The sequence below is a fragment of the Marmota marmota genome, unplaced genomic scaffold, assembly GCF_001458135.2.
Source record: "Marmota marmota marmota unplaced genomic scaffold, marMar, whole genome shotgun sequence".
Classification (NCBI taxonomy): Eukaryota; Metazoa; Chordata; class Mammalia; order Rodentia; family Sciuridae; genus Marmota; species Marmota marmota.
In genome coordinates, this window is record NW_026000026.1 from 38,707,798 (window position 1) to 38,728,873 (window position 21,076).

Sequence of the window (21,076 nt, forward strand, 5' to 3'; positions counted from 1 at the left end):
AATTGTTGCAGAAAATCTTTCAGAAGTAACTTTAGCAACTGTATGATTTTTAGTTTCATGCTTGAGTTAATAATTGGCCAAAGTGAACACAAGTTCCTTAAGCTATTTTCATGTTGAATAGGTGGTAACGAGATGATTGAACTATATTAGATAAAAGTAAAACCCAAAGAAATTATTTCTTTGGGGCTGGTGTTGTAGCTCAGTGGTAGAGTGCTTGCCTAGCATGTGTGACACACTGGGTTTGATCCTCAGCACCACATAAAAGTAAATAAACAAAATAAAGGTGTTGTGTCCATCTACAATTAAACAAAAATTAAAAAAAGAAATGATTTCTTTGATTTCAAAACTTTAGTTGTGTGGTTTTAGATTTTCATTTTCATTATGAAATGCTTTATTAGCAATCATAGTTTGTTTTAATAATTAATAGTCTAATTTTTCTATTTGAACATTGGGGAAGTATAACATGTTATTTATGATGGTCTATGTTTCCATGTATTTTATAATGAGGTCATATATCAAGAAAGACATAATAGTTTCGAATCTATAAAATAAAATAAAAGGAATAAATATGAGGATATTTAATGGCTTTAATTTGTATTTTGTAAAGTTAGATCCTTTACAGACTGAAATTATCAAATAAAAACAAATTTGGACATAGATAAGGAGAGGCTTTATCCCAAAAGACTATTAATTAATTAACATAGGACAGTAGGATGATTGCCATGTGGGGAGGAAGAAAATTGCAAAAGGGAAAACCATTTTAACCTTGCGATCTATAAGCATCTCCAGGATTAAGCAGAAAAGGACTTTTGTTTTATAGGGGAAATAAAGAAGGCTAGAAGAAAATGGGTGTGGGGGAATGGGAAGAGGGACTGGTATGAATGCACAGTAATATTCCCTGAGGTCAGCTGATTCCTGGCAGGAGCCATTAAAGAAGAGTTGTTGACCTTCCATTGTTGAAGTGTGGGCCAAAGTAAGAAACCTGAGTAAAATTTGGTAAAGTCCAGTTCCCAGACAGTGAACAACCAGATAATAAATGAAAACAGTTGAGGTGATCATGTATGAGATAAAGAATGGGAATTTGGAGGGTCTGTGTCTGGCCTTTTATTTAAGTCATTAGGAAGAATGGTTCTTTGCAGTAAGCCATTTCTCAGAACATGAAAAGGTGAGTAATTTCTTGACTGTCATTATTTTTCCAGGAGTATGGGGTTCAGATAAAGTTCAGCATTGTCTAAAGATTCCTTCTGATGAGGGTTGGGGATTTTGCTCAGTGGCAGAGCTACTGCGTAGCATATACGAGGCCCTACGTTAGGTCCTCGGCCCTGGGCTTAAAACAAAAGGGAGAAAAACGAAGATGAAAACAAAACAAAAGAAAACCAAAAACCAAGGGGAAAAAAAGAGATTTCTTCTGATGAGTAAATTTACACAAGGTAGTAGGAAAATGCCTTGGTAGGTGAAATCAAGTTTTCCTAGAACACCTTCCACAATTCTGGGGACCTAGAAAGAAGGCTGGAAGCCTAGTCAGCTTGTTCTTCCCTAAGTTGGGTATTGGTTACTTTGTATGTAGCAGCTTTGCCATAATAAGTGCTGTTTCCTCTTTTTATTCCAATGCCCCTGTATTTCCTTTCTTCTCTGTTGCTTCTGCTGCTTCTCTAAAATGTAAAATTTTTCTTGAGAAAGTAGTCTGGGTCATTTAATCTCTGTGCTCTATGTCTCACTCCTTTTGGATAAAATGTCATCCTCAAGTCACCTCACAGGCTACAGGGCTTCCTTATATCTAGTCCCTATGGACTGTTTATTTTGTGGCCCTGGGTATCAAGATGCTTTGCTTTGACCTCTGGGGCCACTGGGGAGGATAGGTTCTTGGAAAGGGTCTCATATCTCCTCTCCAGTATGGAGTTCTGTTTAGGCATTTCCACAGTCAACAAGTCATTAATGATTTATTATAACGAAGATTCTATAAATAGTTGAGCTTTAATTTTATAATATTTAAATACACATCTCTATTTGTGTGTGTGTATATATATGTGTGTGTATATATATATGTGTGTGTGTGTGTGTGTGTATATATATATATATATATATATATATATATATATATATATATATGAGAAAAATGAAAACAAAACCAAAACAACTATATATCTAGTTTTGCCCTGTGTAGTACAATTGACGACATCTATCTCCTTTGGAATACTTGAAGACTTGAAGACCACTCTCATGAGTTTTCTCTTTTTTTGTTATTAATATAACATAAAATTTGCCATGTTAATACACTTAATATCAAAATATGATATTTTTTGGCTTTTGTTAACTCTGTATCTATATTTTCCCCCTTGAAGCACAAAATGGTACCTTTTTTGTTTTCTGTGTCACTTGGAAAAGCAGTGTCCTATCTTTATATTCTTAAAATTTATTTGATACTATATATTTGTGAAAATGAATTAGATACAATTGAATTTGTAGTACCCATGACCAGTAGCATATTTAGCACTTCGGACTTTACACAGTGAAATGATTTGGTTCTGGTTTTAAAAATTATTTATTTGATAAAAACCATTATAGTTAATTTTAATTGAAATGAAAATGAAATTATTAACTCTTTAGATTCTTTCACATTTTATCTTGCTCTTCCTTGTATTTATAATTTTACATAGATGCCATACAATGAATTGATCTACAGATAATAGCAACTTTTGTTCACTTCCCTTTGGCATCTTTAGCTTATATTTCTAGCTGTGATAATTGTCATCTGGCCATGTTCTGTAAATCACAAGGATAACCTCATCAGGAAGTTCCTGGGTTGATGGGAAAGAGATGCCAAGTGTATAGTGTAATGACTCTATTTACAGCTTGCTGGTGTGCAATTTGTTTACCTGGTGTGGGAGGAGAGGCACAGCTGTTAACATTTCAGATGAACAAGGTAACACGAGAGGAAACTCTAGAGCTGCCTCTAGTAAGAGGTAAGTGAGAGGCAGTGCCTCCCAGCCATAGTGCGAGAGCAGCCCAGTCATCACTTTTTATTAGATTTCTAAGATTCTCTTTCCAGGACTACATTAGAACATTGAAACACTTGGTCTTAGTAGCTACAAATGGAATAATTTGATATTTTAAACTTTTTCCTAATAAAGTACGTTTTAAATTTTCTTAAACTTCTTTAGATGTTACCCGGGATAGCCTCCTATACATTCTTTTTTCATGTGATTATATTTTCATAAAATAGTTTTTGTAGGTGTCATGGTAGCAGGGAAGTAGTACTAGTTGAGAATCAGGCAGACCTAGGCTCAAATTCAGATTCTCTCCAGGACTATTTTTTGGTAAAATTTTTATTTTGAAATAATTATAGGAAATTAATTGTTAATTATTAATTAGAGTCCTATGTACCCTTCCCTTATACTCATGTAAACTTCCTACAATAGTGATATTTTGTAAGCTATGATACAATATAAAACCCAGGAAATTGGTATTTGTATGTAACTATTGTCTAGACCTAGACTATATATTTTCATCGTTTTTTTTTTTTTTTTTGTGTGTGTGTGTGTGTGTGTGTGTGCTGGGGATTGAACCTAGGGTCTTGTGCATGTAAGGCAAGCACTCTACCAACTGAGCTGTGTCCCCAGCCCATTGTTCATCATTTTAACTTACATTTGTGTGTGTGTGTGTGTGTGTGCTGGGGATTGAACCTAGGGCCTTGTGCATGTAAGGCAAGCACTCTACCAACTGAGCTGTATCCCCACCCCATTGTTCGTCATTTTAACTTATATTTGTGTGTGTGTGTGTGTGTGTGTGTGTGTGCATACATATACACACATGCACGCATATGTATATAAAATACATATATATATTTTAGTCCCATGTATAAATTTTTTTAACTACCATACAATCCAGATAAAGAACTGTTTTTTATACTAGGAATTGAATCCAGGGATATATTTTAGCTTTCATAATTACCAACATGTAGATACTGAATAGATTTCATACCACTGATTTCTTTTTCCAAATAACTCAACTTAGTAGAGAAGATGGAGAATACCTTCCACATTTATAAGCATTATTTTTCTATTGCACTGAACAAGTTTTTCTTAGTGTAAAACAGTGGTACTCAAGACAGCAGCTGCTTTCTTCCTGAGCATTTAAAACACCAGTTATTTTTACATGAATTTGTGTAATTAATGTGTAATTGACACTGATCTATATGTACCTTAAGTTTGACCCTATTTTATCTCTAATTTTAAATAAAGTACTTTTGACTATGTAACAGAGTGGTATTTTCAATTATGAATTATGTATATGTGTTGTACAGATTATGAAAATTGTATTTCACAAGCAGTATTTTTCTAGGAAAAAAAATAAGCCTTTTCCATGTGAAATTCACACTTTTAAATTAATTACCTCACGGTGATACTTGAAAACATTTTGGTATGCATCCTTAAATCTTTAGGGGTAAGCTAACAAAATTTCAAGTGCCACCTAAATTGAAGAGTAAGAAACTTTTACTTGACAAAAGAAGCAGCATAGATTTACTGAGTTCTTATTATAAGTCAAGAACTGGGTTAAACAGTGGAGGTAAAGAAAGTAAGTTAACAGTTGCCATTTGCATGATAAATTGCTCTATTAGAGCTGTGTTTAAGGTGCCATGGGGAATAGAGAAAAGAATATAACCCAAGGGAACAGGCAAACACATGGTGCACATAGGCAAACACATGGTGCACATAGGGAACCACATGTGGCTGAGTGTGCAGAGAGCAAATACAGTCAGGGGCTAGATTAGGAAGTGCTTCCTGTGTCACCTTCACAGGATTATGTATTTTTTAATCAAAGAAGATGGGGCATCTTCGAAGAATTTTTCAGAGGGGAAAGATGCATTACAGATTATGTGTCAGAAAGATCCTTCTGTGAAGATAAACTGGGGAATGATAAATTTAAGGGAAGACCAAATTCAAAGATGAAACTATTTAAAAAAATTTTTTTTTTTAGTTGTAGATGACACAATACCTTTATTTTTATTTTTATGTGATGCCAGGGATCGAACTCAATGCCTCAAGTATGCCTTGCATGTCAGATCAGCTGTCAACTCCTGTTGGAAATCAACCCTGTTGAGGAGTCACTCATTAGTATCATGTCTGGTCTCTAGTAAACATATTTAATTTCTTTCCAGCTCAGGCCTTATAAAAAGTTTGAAATATTTTCAAAATATTTAACACATAATGGACATTTTTCTTGATAGCTAGTCTGCCATGTCACTAGAAAGGAAAGACTCAGTGTATTTTCATAAATATATACAATCCCTAATATTTAAGAACCACAGCTTTTTTTAGTGTTGCCCCTGGAGTTATCTTTCTAGTAATATTTGATCATGTTACTTCTCTACCAAAAACCTTTCAACAACTGCCTATTCCATGAAGTGTCCTCTCCTAGTATATGGAACAAAATCCTTCATGATTTGACCTAGGGCACATTTTCCAGTTTCATTTTTAACTATAACTTTATTATCTTCATTTCTGCCTTCCCAATCTGAGCAAATTTATGTATGTCTATATTCACTATTTACTTATAGAGATGCTATAGAACTTTGTCATAGAACTGAGTCCTTTTGCGTTAGATATGTTTGTTTATGTCTGCTTACTGTAGTTTCTTTGGCAGCAAGTATCATATTGTGGTGCATTTAGGAGCTCAAATAATTTACAGTCAGTAATCCATAGCAATATGACTTAAAAAACATTGACCAATGAACACAAAAGGTATATATTATACTTTGTACAGATAATTTAGTTATAATAGCAATGAAAATGGTGCCCAGTTTAAACCAATAAGTATTTTGATGCAGATCTAAGTATTTGCTACCTTAACTTTTTTTTTTTTTTTTTGATACTGGAGATTGAACTCAGGGGCACTTGACCACTGAGCCACACTCCTAGCTCTATTTTGTGTTTTATTTAGAGACAGGGTCTCAGTTGCTTAGCACCTTGCCATTGCTGAGACTGGCTTTGAACTCAGAATCTTCCTGCTTCAGCCTCTAGAGCCACTTGGATTATAGGTGTGTGCCTCTGTACTCAGCTGCCTTAACTTCTAATTAATTTTTTTTGTACTATTTATCTCACATTTCATATTTTCCCCCATTGTTGGACTCCCTTAAGCAGTTAATTTTGTTACTATACCTTTTGAGTTTAAGGTAATGAATTCTTTAATATAGATACTATGATATTATTCCAAGCCATTTATATTGAATATAGACAATTCCTTGACATTTTTGTCCAGCGAATATTGACATTTGGGTCCAGGGAATAGTATTAACCAACAAAACATTTGGAGTTTTTATAAAAAATACCTAGTAATTAGCATGTCTATCAAATAGTATCTCATCTTTTAATCCTTCATTAAAAATTCAACTTGCACTATTAGTGAATTGACTGCAGGTCATTTACTGAAGTGCTGTCAAGCAGTCTGATAAAATCTGGAAAACATGACCAATTGAAATATAATTGGCATATCTTTCATAGTTTATTCTAATTATGAAAGGATTAAATCCAAGCCTTTTCAAAGGCAAAAAAATAAAAAAAATAAAAATACCTTGCTCTCCAGTGCAAGAATTGTACATGGTGCTGGGCATGGTGGAACACTCCTGGGATTCCAGTGGCTTGGGATGCTATGGCAGGAGGATTGCAAGTGCAAAGCCAGCCTTAGCAACTTATTGAGGCCCTAAACAACTCAGTAAGAACCTGTCTCTAAATAAAAATATACCAAAAAGGGCTAGGGATGTGGGTCAGTGGTTTAAGTGTCCTTGGGCTCAATCCTTGGTACCAAAAAAAAAAAAATGTACATGGTAAGATTATTTTTTTCTCGTCTAATGTTTCAATTTTGTAGTCTATATGAGAGAATGCATTTATCATCAGTAGGCCTAGACAGATAAATACAAGGATGAATTAAGGTTAAAAACTTTTGTGGCTTTTAGTAAATTTTATTGGCACTATTTTGGATTGAGAGTGGATTATATTTCTTTTTTCCATGTAGAGATTGGCTAGCTCTAATACAGAAAATAGGCCTAGAAGCAAATAGGTTCATTGTATGCAAAGTATATACCATATATTCTGTTTGGAAATGCAAGAAAGCTGGTAAATTAATTTTTCTTAATTTATTTTGGTTTCATCCTTGTGATGAATAAATTGTAGTTTTGAGGCAGAGGATGAATTTTTAGGCTCCATATCTATGTTGTTTACTTTTAAAAACACTCTGCCTGTGTGCATTGTGGGCAGGATAATTAGTTCCTTACCTTGTGGTTTTCAGTTATACAGTTAAGTATATATTTATTCTTTAGTTTTAACATAGTATTTCCTCAGTTGTTTTTTTGGGAGAGGATAATAGTTGCATCCTCAAATCTTCTTGCCCTTAGAGATTAAGTGCTTTTCCTAGATTTCTGATGATTTTTTTTGAGAGAATACTTACATTATGATGAAGACTTTTTCTTCTGAAATATTCTTTGAATAAATTTCTGATGTTACCAATTGCCTCTCTATTTCCTGACACTGCCACCTTCTCTCTGTAAGGCTTCAGCCCAGACAGAACACAGATCCATTTCTCCTCTATTTCTAAATGTATTTACAATATTGTCAGTATATAGTAGGTGTTTACAGTAACTTGGGGGCACATCCGGCTGGCCTAGCATCTTAATGTAGCACCACATAGGATGATCTCTTTATAGTGACCAGGTCCTTGTATCATCTTACACGAAATGTGTTCATAGAGTTTTGGTCTTTGCTAGATCATAAGTGGAAAATACATCCACTTAATTTATGTTTCAATATTCTGTGATTAGAGAAAACTTAAATTGTACCATAATCACAGATAAATATTTTATAGGAGATATAGTTTTTCATTATTTTGTAGATGTGGGTTGTACAATAAAAAGTGATAATTCTCCAAGCATAAATGGGTTGGACTGAGTCACCAAAACACATTGGAAAAGATGGCCTTTTAAACAAGCGGCTTTGAGAAAACCAAATATCCATAAGTAGAAGAATGAATCAGATCCCTTTCTCTCATCCTGCACAAAGTCAACTCAAAATGGGTCAAAGAGCTGGGAATTAGAGCAAAATCTTTGCAACTAGAAGAAAATGTAAGATCAACACTTCAACATATTGATGCAGGTGCTGAACACCTTAACAAAACCCCTAAAGCTCCAGAAATAAAACAAAGGCTCAGTGAGTGGGATGGCATAAAGTTAAAAAGCACAATGAAGGAAGTGAGACCATGAAGAGAGGACCTACAGAATGGGGGAAAACATTTGCCAGCTACTCTTCCAACAGTGGATTAGTATCCAAAATGTATAAAGCACTCAAAAAATGAATCATAAAAAACTAATAAAAACAAATAACCCATTCAATAAATGGGCAAGTGAATTAAGCAAAATTCAAAAGAAGAAATACAAATAACCAGCAAATATACGAAAAAATTCGCAACATCTTTATCTCTCAGGGTAATGCTAACTAAAACTTCCCTGTTATTTTATCTCATTTCAGTTAGAATGGTAATCATAACAAATACAAACAATAATAAATGCTGGTGAGGATGTGGAGAAAAAGGAACTGATGGTAGGATTTTAAATTAGTACAATCACTATGGAAATTAGTATGGAGGCTCCTCAAAAGACTAGTAATATATTTATACACTCATTGATATTATCCCAAAGAATTAAAGTCATCATATTAGAAGCAATACATGCATACCCATATTTATAGCAGCACAAATCACAATAGCCAAGTTATGGAACCAGCCTAGTTGTCTGTCAATAGATGAATGAATAAAGAAAATCTAGCATATGTACATAATGGAGTTTGACTCGGCCATAAAAATGAATGAAATTGGGGCTGAGATTGTACCTCAGCGGTAGAGTGTTTGCCTAGAATGTGTGAAGCACTGGGTTCTATCCTCAGCACCATATAAAAATAAAAAAATAAAATAAATATATTGTGTCCATCTACAACTAAAAAATTTTTAAAAAATGAATGAAAGTATGCCATTTGCTGATAAATGGATGGAACTGAGAAGCATCATGTTAACTCAGTAACCAAAATTAAAACTCAAAACTTAAATCATGATATGTGGGAAGCTAGAAAGAAAAAAGAAAAAAAAGTATCTCATAAAATAGAAAGGAAATCAATAGAGTAGAGGAAGGGAATTGGGTGGGGGAGGAGGATGGCAGGGAAAGAAGAGGTACTGGGAAATGACATTTATGTTCAAGCACAAATAGGTCACAGTGAATCCCACTGTTAATTATATTGCACCAATAAAAATCTATTAATAAAATATCCTCAAAAGGTTTTTAGGAGAATAAAGAGGAGTTGCTTTAGTCAAAGATTAAAATTTTTCAGAAAAATGATTTTTTAAAAGGAAAACTAATGAAGGTTGATTTATAATTTAGTAGTTCTTTCTACCCATACATGCCAAGAAAAGGTACATTTACATTGTGGCTATTATATAAGGCTTAAAGTCAGATCAATTATGATTTTAACTATGTCTTTTCAACCTCCTGTTCAAATAATCTTTAGCAAATAATTCACCTGTTCTGAACTGCATTTTCTCATTAGTAGACTAGGGATAATAATAGGGTTGCTTCACAGAGTTGTTTTGAAAATCCAGAGAATGAAAATCAAAAGAGATACAAGTACTTCACAGAGTGCTTAGTATATATACATGTTCAGTTAATGCTTATTTACTGATCTTGATTCTAATATTAGAAAAATGACATTTATATGAATGTCATAAGGTTATTATGGGTGTTTTCAAGTCTTATGCACAGAAAGATGGGTATATGACCAACTTTAACTTTTATAGTATTTACCTGACCTATATCCAGGAATTCTGAAACTGTAAAACAAAATCATGTTTCTGCAATATTAGTAGTAATCTATATGAATCAATGGCCAAGGAAAAGAATAGATTTAGTTTACTTTAGTGATAAGTATTTTAACTATTGTTATAGTTGTGTAAAAAATGAAGATAGTGACATATGATTAGAATATGATCAGATAGATTACCATCTAATAGATGGGTGTAATTTAATGTAGAGAACTTAAAGTAGAATATTTGAATTTTTATGTAGGTGAGTCAGGCAGTATGACAGCATATGATGAAATATTTAAAAAAAAATTTAGTGCTGGGTATCTAACCCAGGGCCACTGAGAAATTTTATTTTATACAAATTTCTTTAGTCACCTTTACTTGATTAAATTAAATGTCATTTTTATGTATTTGTTCAACTAAAGTATAATTCAGAAATTAGAATTTTGAAATTATAATTGAAATCATTAGAAAAATAAGATTCATATAATCTGTAAAATATTTAAGGACAGGATTGACAGCTATTATTTGATTCTATATAAGAAATTTCCTGGTACTAATAAAGCACTAAAAATTTTTTTTGAGTTCTTGTATTATAATTTTTCTTTTAACTTTTTGTTGAGCAATAAATGACACACACATACAAATGTATACAGCTCAGTTAATTTTTACAAACTGGTAACTTATGATTTAACATCCAGATTAAAAAAAAATATCAGTATTGCAAAGTTCCCTGGTTTCCCATAAAATCCTGTAGTGGATACAGAATAGTGTAGTCACTGTTCTAACTTCTAGCAGCATAAATTAGTTTTATTAGTTTTACATTTTAGATTCATTTTGTATTTTATATAAATAGAACAATGTATTGTTTATGCTTCACTGTTTGGCTACTTTTTTCATCTTTATGCTGGCAAGATTGATGCATACTGTTTGGTATCAATGTAGACAATTATCATTGGTATTAATATTTCATTATGTGAATATGTCACAATTTATATACCCAGTCTACTATTAGTGGGCATTTAGGTAGTTTCCAGTTTGGGTCTATTGGTATTACAGTGAACATTCTAACATGTTTGTGTTTATAATAGTGTATGTATATATTTTTATAAACAAATATGTATTTCTATTGGGTCTTTATCTGGTATAGGAGTCACTTTAAGCCTTAGTAGATAATGCCTTGTGGTTTTCAAAGTGAAAGTATAACTTTATATTTTCATTAGCAGGGCATTCTCATAAGCATTTGGTATTTTTTATAGTTTTAGAAAAATAGTGCATGACTTAGGTTAAATGGTAATATTTTAATGAATTTGTAAGGTATGCAATGATAAATTTGAGCTTTTAGCTGTTAGGATCTCAGTGTCTTTCTTTTAACTAGTGCGAGGATAACTAGAAAACAGTTTCTATGAGGACACGGTAAAAGTATGAATAAAAATGAAGCTTTGTAATGTGTTAAATCATCATTTCTTATTTGTTATATTTTTCTGCTCTCTGGCCTGTCATTTTGCTTTTCTGATCTTCATTTTTTTCTGAAGTAATTTTTGAAATCAAACATTAAATCCTTTAAAGTATTAGAAGATAATTCTCAAGAGAAAATAATTGCCAAGGGGAATGGATGGTTGCCAAGAAATTCCCCTCTGGAGTTTTCTTCTATTTTTGACCCCTCCTGTCTCTACTTTTAAGGAAATATCTCTTAGAGTTAAATAGCAACAAAATGCAGAACTTTTTTTTAGTTTTTATAAGAAAGTAAAAGAAAAAAAAATGCAGGGGGAAGCAGCATCATCTGCTTGAGCTTTTTTTTTTTTTGTATTTAGAGATTTTTTTTTCTCTTTTTGAGAATTATTCAGTGTCACTTAGGGAAATATATTTTGTTTGTTATATACATACTGGTCAACTGAATTTTTAAAAAAGAATACTTTTCTTCTGGTTAAAAAATACACCTTAATATGTTAAAAAAGGGAAAACAATAATAAAACATCATCTATACATATTATTGTTAAGTTCATATTTGTTTACTTCAGGTTCTTTCTTTTTATTTCATAGATTTTTTTTGATAAAACTGGTATAATAGTACATTTTGTATCTGATGATTGATTTTTTGTTTGTAAATACAGTAATCATTTTATGTATAAGTTTTAATGGATGCACAGTATTTAATCATATGCTTGAATGTTAATTCATTTAATTGCTCTCTGATTGTTGGGAATTTACATGGTTTCATGTTTTTTGCTATTATAGATAGGCTGAGATATCATTGTAGCTGAGAAATCTTTGCCAAAATCTTTAATTATTCTTTGGAATAAGTTCTTTGAAGTGAAATTGTAGGGTTATAAAAGTTTTTAAATTTTTGGATATATGTAACCTGGTAGTATGGAAGGGTTAAAATATCTCTCAAGGTGTAAAAGATATAAAACTTGCTCAATATAGGATTTGATGAATTGTACTTCAATGTTGTTTTAAATTGCTTTTTTTTAAGACAAAAGGAATATAGGTTTTGCTACTACCTTGTGTAGTAAAACGCAGGATTTTACTGATAAAATTTTATTGACATTAGTAGGCCACAAGTAACTTGGTGGATTTTACCAGCAGGCAGTGGATGATGGAGTTCGGGTTGGCTGAGGCCTGGGTAACATCCAATGCTGAATGTTTCCAAACTGAGAAACCCAAATAGCTTAATTTTAATGCTGCTGCTTCTCTTCCTGAAATTTAAAATGGTAGGGTCAGATGGTTACTGAAGTTCCTCAAAATGAGAGATGAATTTTTTTTTTTTCACTTTCATGGTATATTACACCTAGCACAGCACTTAGCAGTGGGGAGATCTTATGGCTACCATTTTGGTTCAAAGAGGGCACTGAGGATAGTTTTTCTAAAATTTCAAGATTTTGTAGGTAAGATGATCGTAAAGTCCACCCCTGGACCTAGGATCAGTGAAGCTCCATAGGTGCTGTATTAGACAGAGCAGCTATGCTTTCTCATCTTCAGCTTCAGAAGGTTTACTAAGTCTTCTCAATGCTACTTTTCATGTGGATGGAAACAATTGGACCAAGACTGTAGAGGAAGGAACCAGTCCTGTAAGATGGTATACAGTTAGTATTTACATTATGAGGGCCATGGGGAAAGTAGATTCTAATTCTGTCTGCAGTTAACAATGAATAAACATATCCTCTTTTTACAAGTTCAGTTCTTGTAATTGTATGGCTTGTGAGGTGGATTATAGTTAAATTTAAATAAAAGTTGAACTTTATAATGATACAAACTGGCATTTCATGCTATTTGGAATACACCATTCTTTTTGCTTTTTACAATTTAATTTTTAAAATTACATAGTAAAATTGAAAATTTTTTTGGTGTGCAGTTCTATTAAATTTAATGAAATAAATATATTTTTTTGTTTCATATAAAGGTTTCGCAGTTTGTGTTCCCTAAAGTTAATGTATTGAAATCTTACTCTCTAATACAACATTTTGGAGAGGTATGACTTTTAAGAGTGATTAGATGGGTTTTGCTCAATGAATGGATTAATACTGTTAGCATGGGAGTCATTTATGCAGAGAATTGGTTCCTTATGAAAGGATGAGATTGCCTATGTACTTACACTTTATTTTCCCCCTCTTCCCCTGATTCTTCTCCCTCTCTTATTTCTCTCCCATGTGATGTCTTCTACATATTATGGAGACAGTAATAAAGCACCAACCACTTGTTGGTTTCTCTGTCTGGGACTTTCCAGCCTCCAGAACTATGAGAAATAAATTTATGACCATTATAAATTTTCCAGTCTCAGGTATTCTATTACAGCAGAACAATATATATGGAGGTAATAGTAAACTTAATTTCAAAAAGTTGGGATTGGGGCTGTAGCTCAGTGGTAGAGTGCTTGCCTCACACTGTGAGGCACTGGGTTTGATCCTCAGTACCACATAAAAATAAATAAAGATATTGTGTCCATATACAACTAAAAAATATCTAAAAAAGTTATTTTTTTCTCCTTTTTTAAAATGAGTATGGAAACTTCTACTTTTGTGGACTTTAAAACTACTAGATGGGGCCTGGGGTTGTAGCTCAGTGGTAGAGTGCTCCCCTAGCACGTGTGAGGCCCTAGGTTTGATCCTCAGTACCACATAAAAATAAATAAATAAAATAAAGGTATTAAAAAAACTACTGGATGGTATTCATTTTGTTCAATCAACTGAATATCAATGTACTTATTTAATTATTTGTTTACTTGTTTTTTCTGCAATTAAAGCCATAGTTTATATGTAATATGGGGATTTCTTTTATGAAGTGAACCCTGTTTTTAAAAATGAAAGAGTCAATGCTTAATATTTGAGTAGAACAGTATTCTTATTTGTATTTCATATTTGCTGTTTTTTGATTGACAGTGGTAAATTTTGTGTTATTATAAAGGAAGATTTGATCATTTTGATAAAAAAGAAGGTTGATAATTATTTTTCAGCATTCTTCTGTAGTTTAGCTTTCTAGTTACAGAAACAATCAATGTTTACATTTAAATAAGACAGAAATAAATATTTTATTTTGACAAAGTATCAGTACAAAGGCAGCAACTTTTTCACTACACATTCCATTTTTATATTTTTGAAGAAGCAAAGTTATGGTATAAAATTTCCATAGCTTCTTTTAACTTTGAAGTGCAATGTGATTTGCTTTGTTAAGTTTTAATTTTATGACACATCACATCTCTGTCATGTCCAAAATTAAACTTCAAAGTAAGTTATATTTTCCCACACTGGGATTATGAATAGAATAAATAACCAGAGAAATGTTTAAATGAATGTAGAAGTATACGGATGTTGACTAGGCTAACTACATCTTCCCATATAAACAGCCTATTAATGTGCAATCAGTGACTAGAGTTGCCATGAACTTGGAGCTTAATGAACAGGTGGAGAAAGAGGATGAATACCAATCTAAAATGGATCTGACAGCTTATCAGGCAGTTTCACTGATCGCTAATCCATTTCATTTGGCAACTTAATTTATCACACAGTTAGAATTTTCATCCCAAGGGTTTTCAGGTGGAAATTAATTCAGAAACATGTCCAACACTGCTGGGTTGAAGAGACCATCTTAAGCTTTGTGAGGATACTTAGAAATAAATTATTTTAAATGCAGAAACCAGGTTTTCTTAATGGTTCCATTTGGTTTATCCAGTTCTTTCTTAAAATATTTATATGGTTGTAGTATCTGATGATATAATTATAACATTGAATTTTTTAAGTTTATTCATGTAAGAAAATTTCTAAATTTAATTATTAATTTTATTCATTGGTGAAATAACCACTAAAATGTTAGATGACCTTGTGAATATAATTATATCTTTACATATAGAAAACCCATAAGGTTTTGAATATGTTTATAGCATTCCTAGCAAGAAATAATGACCAAAAGAAATTATTTCTTAAAGGTATTAGGTTTTAAGTACTTTAGAAATATCTTTTTTAAACTCATTATTTTACTTAAAAATATCTACTAAAGTAATGTTCCTAACAATAAGGAAGAAAGGTGACCTGCTTTTTATAGGTTACACTCTGACTCTGCTTGGATTTCACAGGGACGTGATTCATTAGTTGGTGTTGGCTTAGGACCTGGCTATAGTTTAAAATAACTTCAAAACTAGGAACACATTTTCTTCACCTTTTAAAGATTTGATGTATAGTGCGTAGAAAGTTAAATTGAATATTGATCCTTGAAAAGCAAATGTGTCCTGTAAAAAAATGACAGAACAAAAGAATACAATAGACGATGATAGAGTGATTGATTGTCCAAAGCCTGGAGATAGGCACCTCTCCCTTATATGTCATCTTCTCTAGGTATCTGTAACTCTGAGAGCATGATGAGGATGAAGTGTTAGAGGAGATTAGTTGCACCCTGACATGAACTGTTACATTTTATAAAAAGATTGAGGGAAGCTGATAACAAATCATTTCTAAGAAGGAATTTGAAAAATGAAGAAGAGGGCACAAGATCAATAAGATCTATGATATAACTCCAGGAAGGGACACTGGGGAATTTTTTTATAATTTTTCAAACCCTGAGGTACCTTCAAAAGAATTTAAGTCAATGAAAAATAATCAAGATGACAAAAAAAAAAAAAAAACACAAAATGGGATAACCCTGTCATTGATTACATATGTCAGGCAAATTTTGCCTATTATTCTATGACCAGGGTTTTTAAAGTAGTAGCTTCATAATCTAGAGGGGATCTGTGTTGAATCATCCTGCCATCCTTCCCAAATCCCCTTGCTGAGTCTTTGGCATTTTCTCCTGAAATATAGTGCAGACCTGCAACCTTGTCATTTCGACAATTGGACTTTGTTTTCTACTTTTGATGGAAAATGGTCACTGAGTCTAGTACTAGCCCTTGGGAATCAAGCCAAAATTAGAAAAAAAATCCTTGGGTCATATTTTACTTTCTTTCTATTAGAGAATTGTTTGTGTCAAACTTTAGTGGGCATCAGAAGTTGCTGCTGTGTTTATCAATTAGAAGATCATATTGCTTTAGTTCTGCTTTCAAAAGTTCTAGGAGTTTAAATGTTAATTGAGAGTTGAATATTTTTCTTCAGTGCCACATACATGTGGCCATTCTTGGTAAGAACTGAGAAAAAAAGTCCAAATAAAATAAAATAGAACAAACATAGAAATACATAAATGGTGGTGATTCTGATTTTTTTCCCTTAGGGAATTTGAGATCCAGTAAGTAAACTTCTATTGGGATATTATTCAAATATAACACAGGCTAACCTATTAATGACCCAAATTTTATATCTGTAGATTTACTGATCTACATAGGTTAGAAATGACTAGATTACCTTGCATTGTGATAGAAATGATGTAATTTGAGAATCGAGTGAGTCAGATTTATGAATATTGGGAAGACTGCTTTAATGACAAGTATTGTTCCTGATGTAGCTTGTAATTTGAGATAGTGAACTATTCTATTCATTCTGTCAAACTGAGGCCTTCACCTGTAGTAGTGAATTATTTAGAGGATTTTGTCTTCTCAGTTGTTATTAAAGTGCTTTTACCAAATAATATATTCTCTCATTATGGTGATTTATCAGATCAAGAACTTTCTGAGATCAGGGACTGTTTTATAAATTTATATACCTCCAATAGCTTGTAGCATGTCTGGCCCATTGTTAGTATTTAGGAAGTATTTGTAGAAATAATGATTGTTTCCTATTATCAGGATTTATAGTTAGAAAAGTGATAGATAAAATTATACATAGAGGATTTTCTACTTTCTGTAAGTTATCAGGTCTTTCCCTGGGCTTATTTATTTGTTTATTTAATTATTAGTTTCATTATAGATATACATAATATTGGGGTTCACTTTGATATAAACAGGCTTGAAATATAATTTGCTTGAATTCAGTCCTCAGTACTTCCCCTTTCCTTCTTCTTCTCTCTCTCCCCTTTTCCCTTTTCCTTTACTGAATTATTTATAGTTTAAAATAAATATATAAATATGTTGATATATATATATAAATGTGACATTCACTGTGGTATATTTATATATGTATACAGGAAAGTTTGATCAAATTCATACTACTGCTTAATATTTTTTAATGCATGTTTTTTTTCTTTTACTTAAAAATGTTTTGAAAGCACAAACAATATTACAAACATAATAAAAAACAAGAAGAAATAAAATTACTGATTATCTTCCAGTATTAGTCTCTAAGCATTTATATACTTTTACTGCATTTTTATGATCGAACTTGTGTACTGAGTTTCTACTTAACATTAATTTTTTTCATATAATTTTATACAGCTCATAATTATAATTCTAAATTTCTACATAGTATATTTTTTATATCCTGTTTCCCCCAATAGTCCACTTCTCCATCACTTTTGTGTCTCTAGTAAATTCCCATTTGGGTTTCAAGGTTCCACTTAGTTTTTCAACAGTCCCCTCAATTCTGTTTATTTTTATTATCCTATACTTTACATGTTCACTATAGAACTTTTAATATTAAATCTTTTTTCTTTTAATGGAAATTACAAGAAATGAGATACATCAGAACATGGATTATACAACTCTGTGTCTTAATGCCTCACTCACTGGTAGTTACATAGTAGGCCCTGAGCAAAAATTTACAGAATACAGAATCATTCTAAGGTCTGGGAATAAAAGGATGAATAAGATAGGTTTCCGGATTTGATGCTTAAAAGTATACTGGCAGACAAATAGGTAGATATTATGTAGAGATTATTTTGTTTTAGAGTTGTGTGTATATAGTGCTAGGAGAACCCAGAGGAGACTGATTTATGTATGCCATAGCTTTTTGTTTCTTATGAGTTTTCATTTCTGTATTTGCAGCAATGGTATGGGCAGGCTAAGAAGTACTAATATGTTTGTGGTGCTTGATTTTTCTTATCAATTATTTCCCAATAAATTCTCTTCTCAAATGTGCAAATTCTCAAATGTGCATTGTTTGCTCATGTCACTTCTGATTTATATTTGGCATTTTGAAATATGTTTTTTTCACAAAATTATGAAACCTTCTTTTATAATTATGGTAGTCTAAGATGAGCCTCAAGATTCCCTTTACCCCTCTGAGTATACTCGCTCCTGGTAATCTCTTGGACCATAAATTTGATGATTATTTTCATGATTAGGTTATGTTATATGGTACACATGCCTTTAAGGTTATTCTGATAATCTTCTGACCTTACTTTAGAAATTCTGACTGCAGTACTCCTTTGAAAGTACAGTTTTCTTTGTGTTTATGGCCTACAGAAATGTGCGTTAATAAATGGGTTGTTTAGAGCTATTAAATTTGTAGCAGTTTGCTATCCATGAGAAAATGAATACAGTAATATATTAGTGATTTGTAATATTCGCTACTTATAATATCTTTTTTGATTTATTTATGAGTTTTGATTGTACTAAAGGTTTTCTTTTTTTATATTAAATCTATTGAATTTTTTCTTGATGATATCTAGAACTTCTTCAAATTTTATAAGGTATTAGGTGATATGGTAGAACTCAGAGGATTTGAGTCTGAGTCTCAAATGATGAATTTGTTGGACTTTGTCACTAGCATCCTTTCTGCATAGTAATTTATAACCTTAAATAGTCACCCTAAACATTCACCTATTCCCATTACTACTTAGCTATGGAGAAATAGAAATCCTCTTTTGGAAAAATTTGGGGATTTTCTGGCTCACTCAAAGCACTCCTTTGGATATCTGAATAGAACTTTTTACTCTAATATTTCAATGGGGAGCTAACAATGGAGGAAAGTCATTAGTCCTTTCTTTCACTATAGTTCTTGCTAAGAAAAAACTTCTCTAGACTTTCATTTTTTTCTTTTTCTTTGTTTTATTGTGTCAGGGATTGAACCCAAGCATGCTTTACCACTAAGCCACATCCACAGCCCTTTTTATTTTTTATTTTGAGACAGGGTTTCACTATGTTGCTTACAGCCTCATTGTTGCTGAGGTTAACTTTAAACCTGCAATCCTCCTGCATTAATCTCCTGAGCTGCTGAGATTACAGACTTGTACAACCATGCCCAGCCAGATTTTAATTTTTATTCCAGCCTTCTTCCAGATACTCTGAATGGCCTAGCTCTAGCTTATCTCCTGTAATAATCAGTGTTGTTCTGGTCTAGAATGGGCTTCTGTAAGAACCTTCTATAAGAGGATGAGTTTTCAGTTTTCTTTTATGAATTTAGTATTAAACTAAAAAGCATGGTTATAAATGGCAATATAATAATTGATTTTTGACATCTCTCTATATTATTGATCATTGTTGATGCTTCAGGTATTTCTATAACATTCCTGAACTGATGTTGAAAGCATCCTATACAAGGGAATCCTTACCATTATGGATCATTTGTTCTTTCAACATATGATGGTAGGGATCTACAAAGACCTTGTTATTTTTTGCCTTTCTCATTTGGCATGTTATATTAAATAGCCTGTGCTAAGAAAATCTTTAATGCCAGAAAGTAAAGTACATATATTCATTTTCTGCTAGAATTAACAGGAAGTCTTGGGTTTTACATAGGCAAAAGCTAGTAGTTATACTGAATTTAAGAAAGTATTTTGATTTTTATAAAGGAAATGTTTGATAATTTTTTCAGGTATTAGAGCTTAATTTAAGCAGTGATATAAGTATGGAAATGAGAACACTTTAATTATGATCCTGTCAAGAGTACATAGTTGGCCTAGTACAGTGGTGCAGGCCTGTAATCCCAGCTGCTAAGGGCCGGAGATGTGGCTCATTGGTCGAGTGCCCCTGAGTTCAATTCCTGGTTACTCCTCCCCCCCACCCAAAGAGTATGTAGTCATTATGTATATGTTAGGAAGTTAGAAAGTGATCCTGTTAAATTATGTCATTTATTTATTTATTTATTTGGTACTAGAGGTTGAACTCAGAGGCACTTAATCACTGATCCACATCTCCAGCCCTTTTAAATTTTTATTTAGAGACAGCATCTGACAGGGTTGCTTAGAGTCTTGCTAAATTGCTGAGGCTGGTTTTAAACTCTGAGATCCTCCTGCCTCAGCCTCCCGACACACTGGGATTATAGATGTTTGCCACCCCGCCCAGCTTCATGTCATATAGTTTTAAAGATTGACAGGAATCAAAATATAGTCCTGGACAGATGCTTCATGTTATAGATGGAAAACCAAGCCCTAAGAATTGGAAGTAATATGCTCAATTACATACAGGCCTTATCTGAAAAAACCACGAGTAGGAATTAGGATTCCTGACATGCCTATACTTTTCCTCAATTCAGTTCCATATACTGTTTATCATACTAAATTTATTAAAAACTGGACATTGGGGAGGGGTGGGTGGGAGAGATAGGAAGAACAGTAGAATGAGACATTATTACCCTATTTACATGTATGATTATACTACTGATGTGACTCAGCACCATGTACATCCAGAGGAATGAGAAGTAATGTTCCATTTGTGTACAGTGTGCCAAAATGCATTCTACTGTCACATATAACTAATTAGAACAAATAAAAAGACTGGATATAAAAAACTTTTAGTTTGAGTAAGTCCCATTTGTTGATTCTTGTTTTTAACTCTTGTGCTATGGGCGTCCTATTAAGGAATTTGGAGCCCGACCCCATAATATGTAGATCGGAGCCAACTTTTTCTTCTATCAGACTCTAAGTCTCTGATGTGATATCAAGCTCTTTGATCCATTTTGAGTTAACTTTTGTGCATGGTGAGAGAAAGGGGTTCAGCTTC

At 32.5% G+C, this 21,076-nt stretch overlaps 1 protein-coding gene across 13 annotated transcripts in view; it reads left to right on the plus strand.

Moving 5' to 3' along the window:
- Window positions 1-21,076, plus strand: part of Macrod2 (mono-ADP ribosylhydrolase 2) — a 1,954,610-nt gene that overhangs the window by 69,372 nt on the left and 1,864,162 nt on the right. Inside the window, exon 4 of one of the 13 annotated variants that reach the window (XM_048811894.1) lies at window positions 2,853-3,603. The exons of the other annotated variants lie outside the window; for them this stretch is intronic. Coding sequence (XP_048667851.1) covers window positions 2,853-2,971 — 119 coding nt within the window. The 3' untranslated portion in view covers window positions 2,972-3,603. Of the gene's footprint in view, window positions 1-2,852; window positions 3,604-21,076 lie in introns of those variants that run through there. 13 annotated transcript variants of the gene reach the window in all.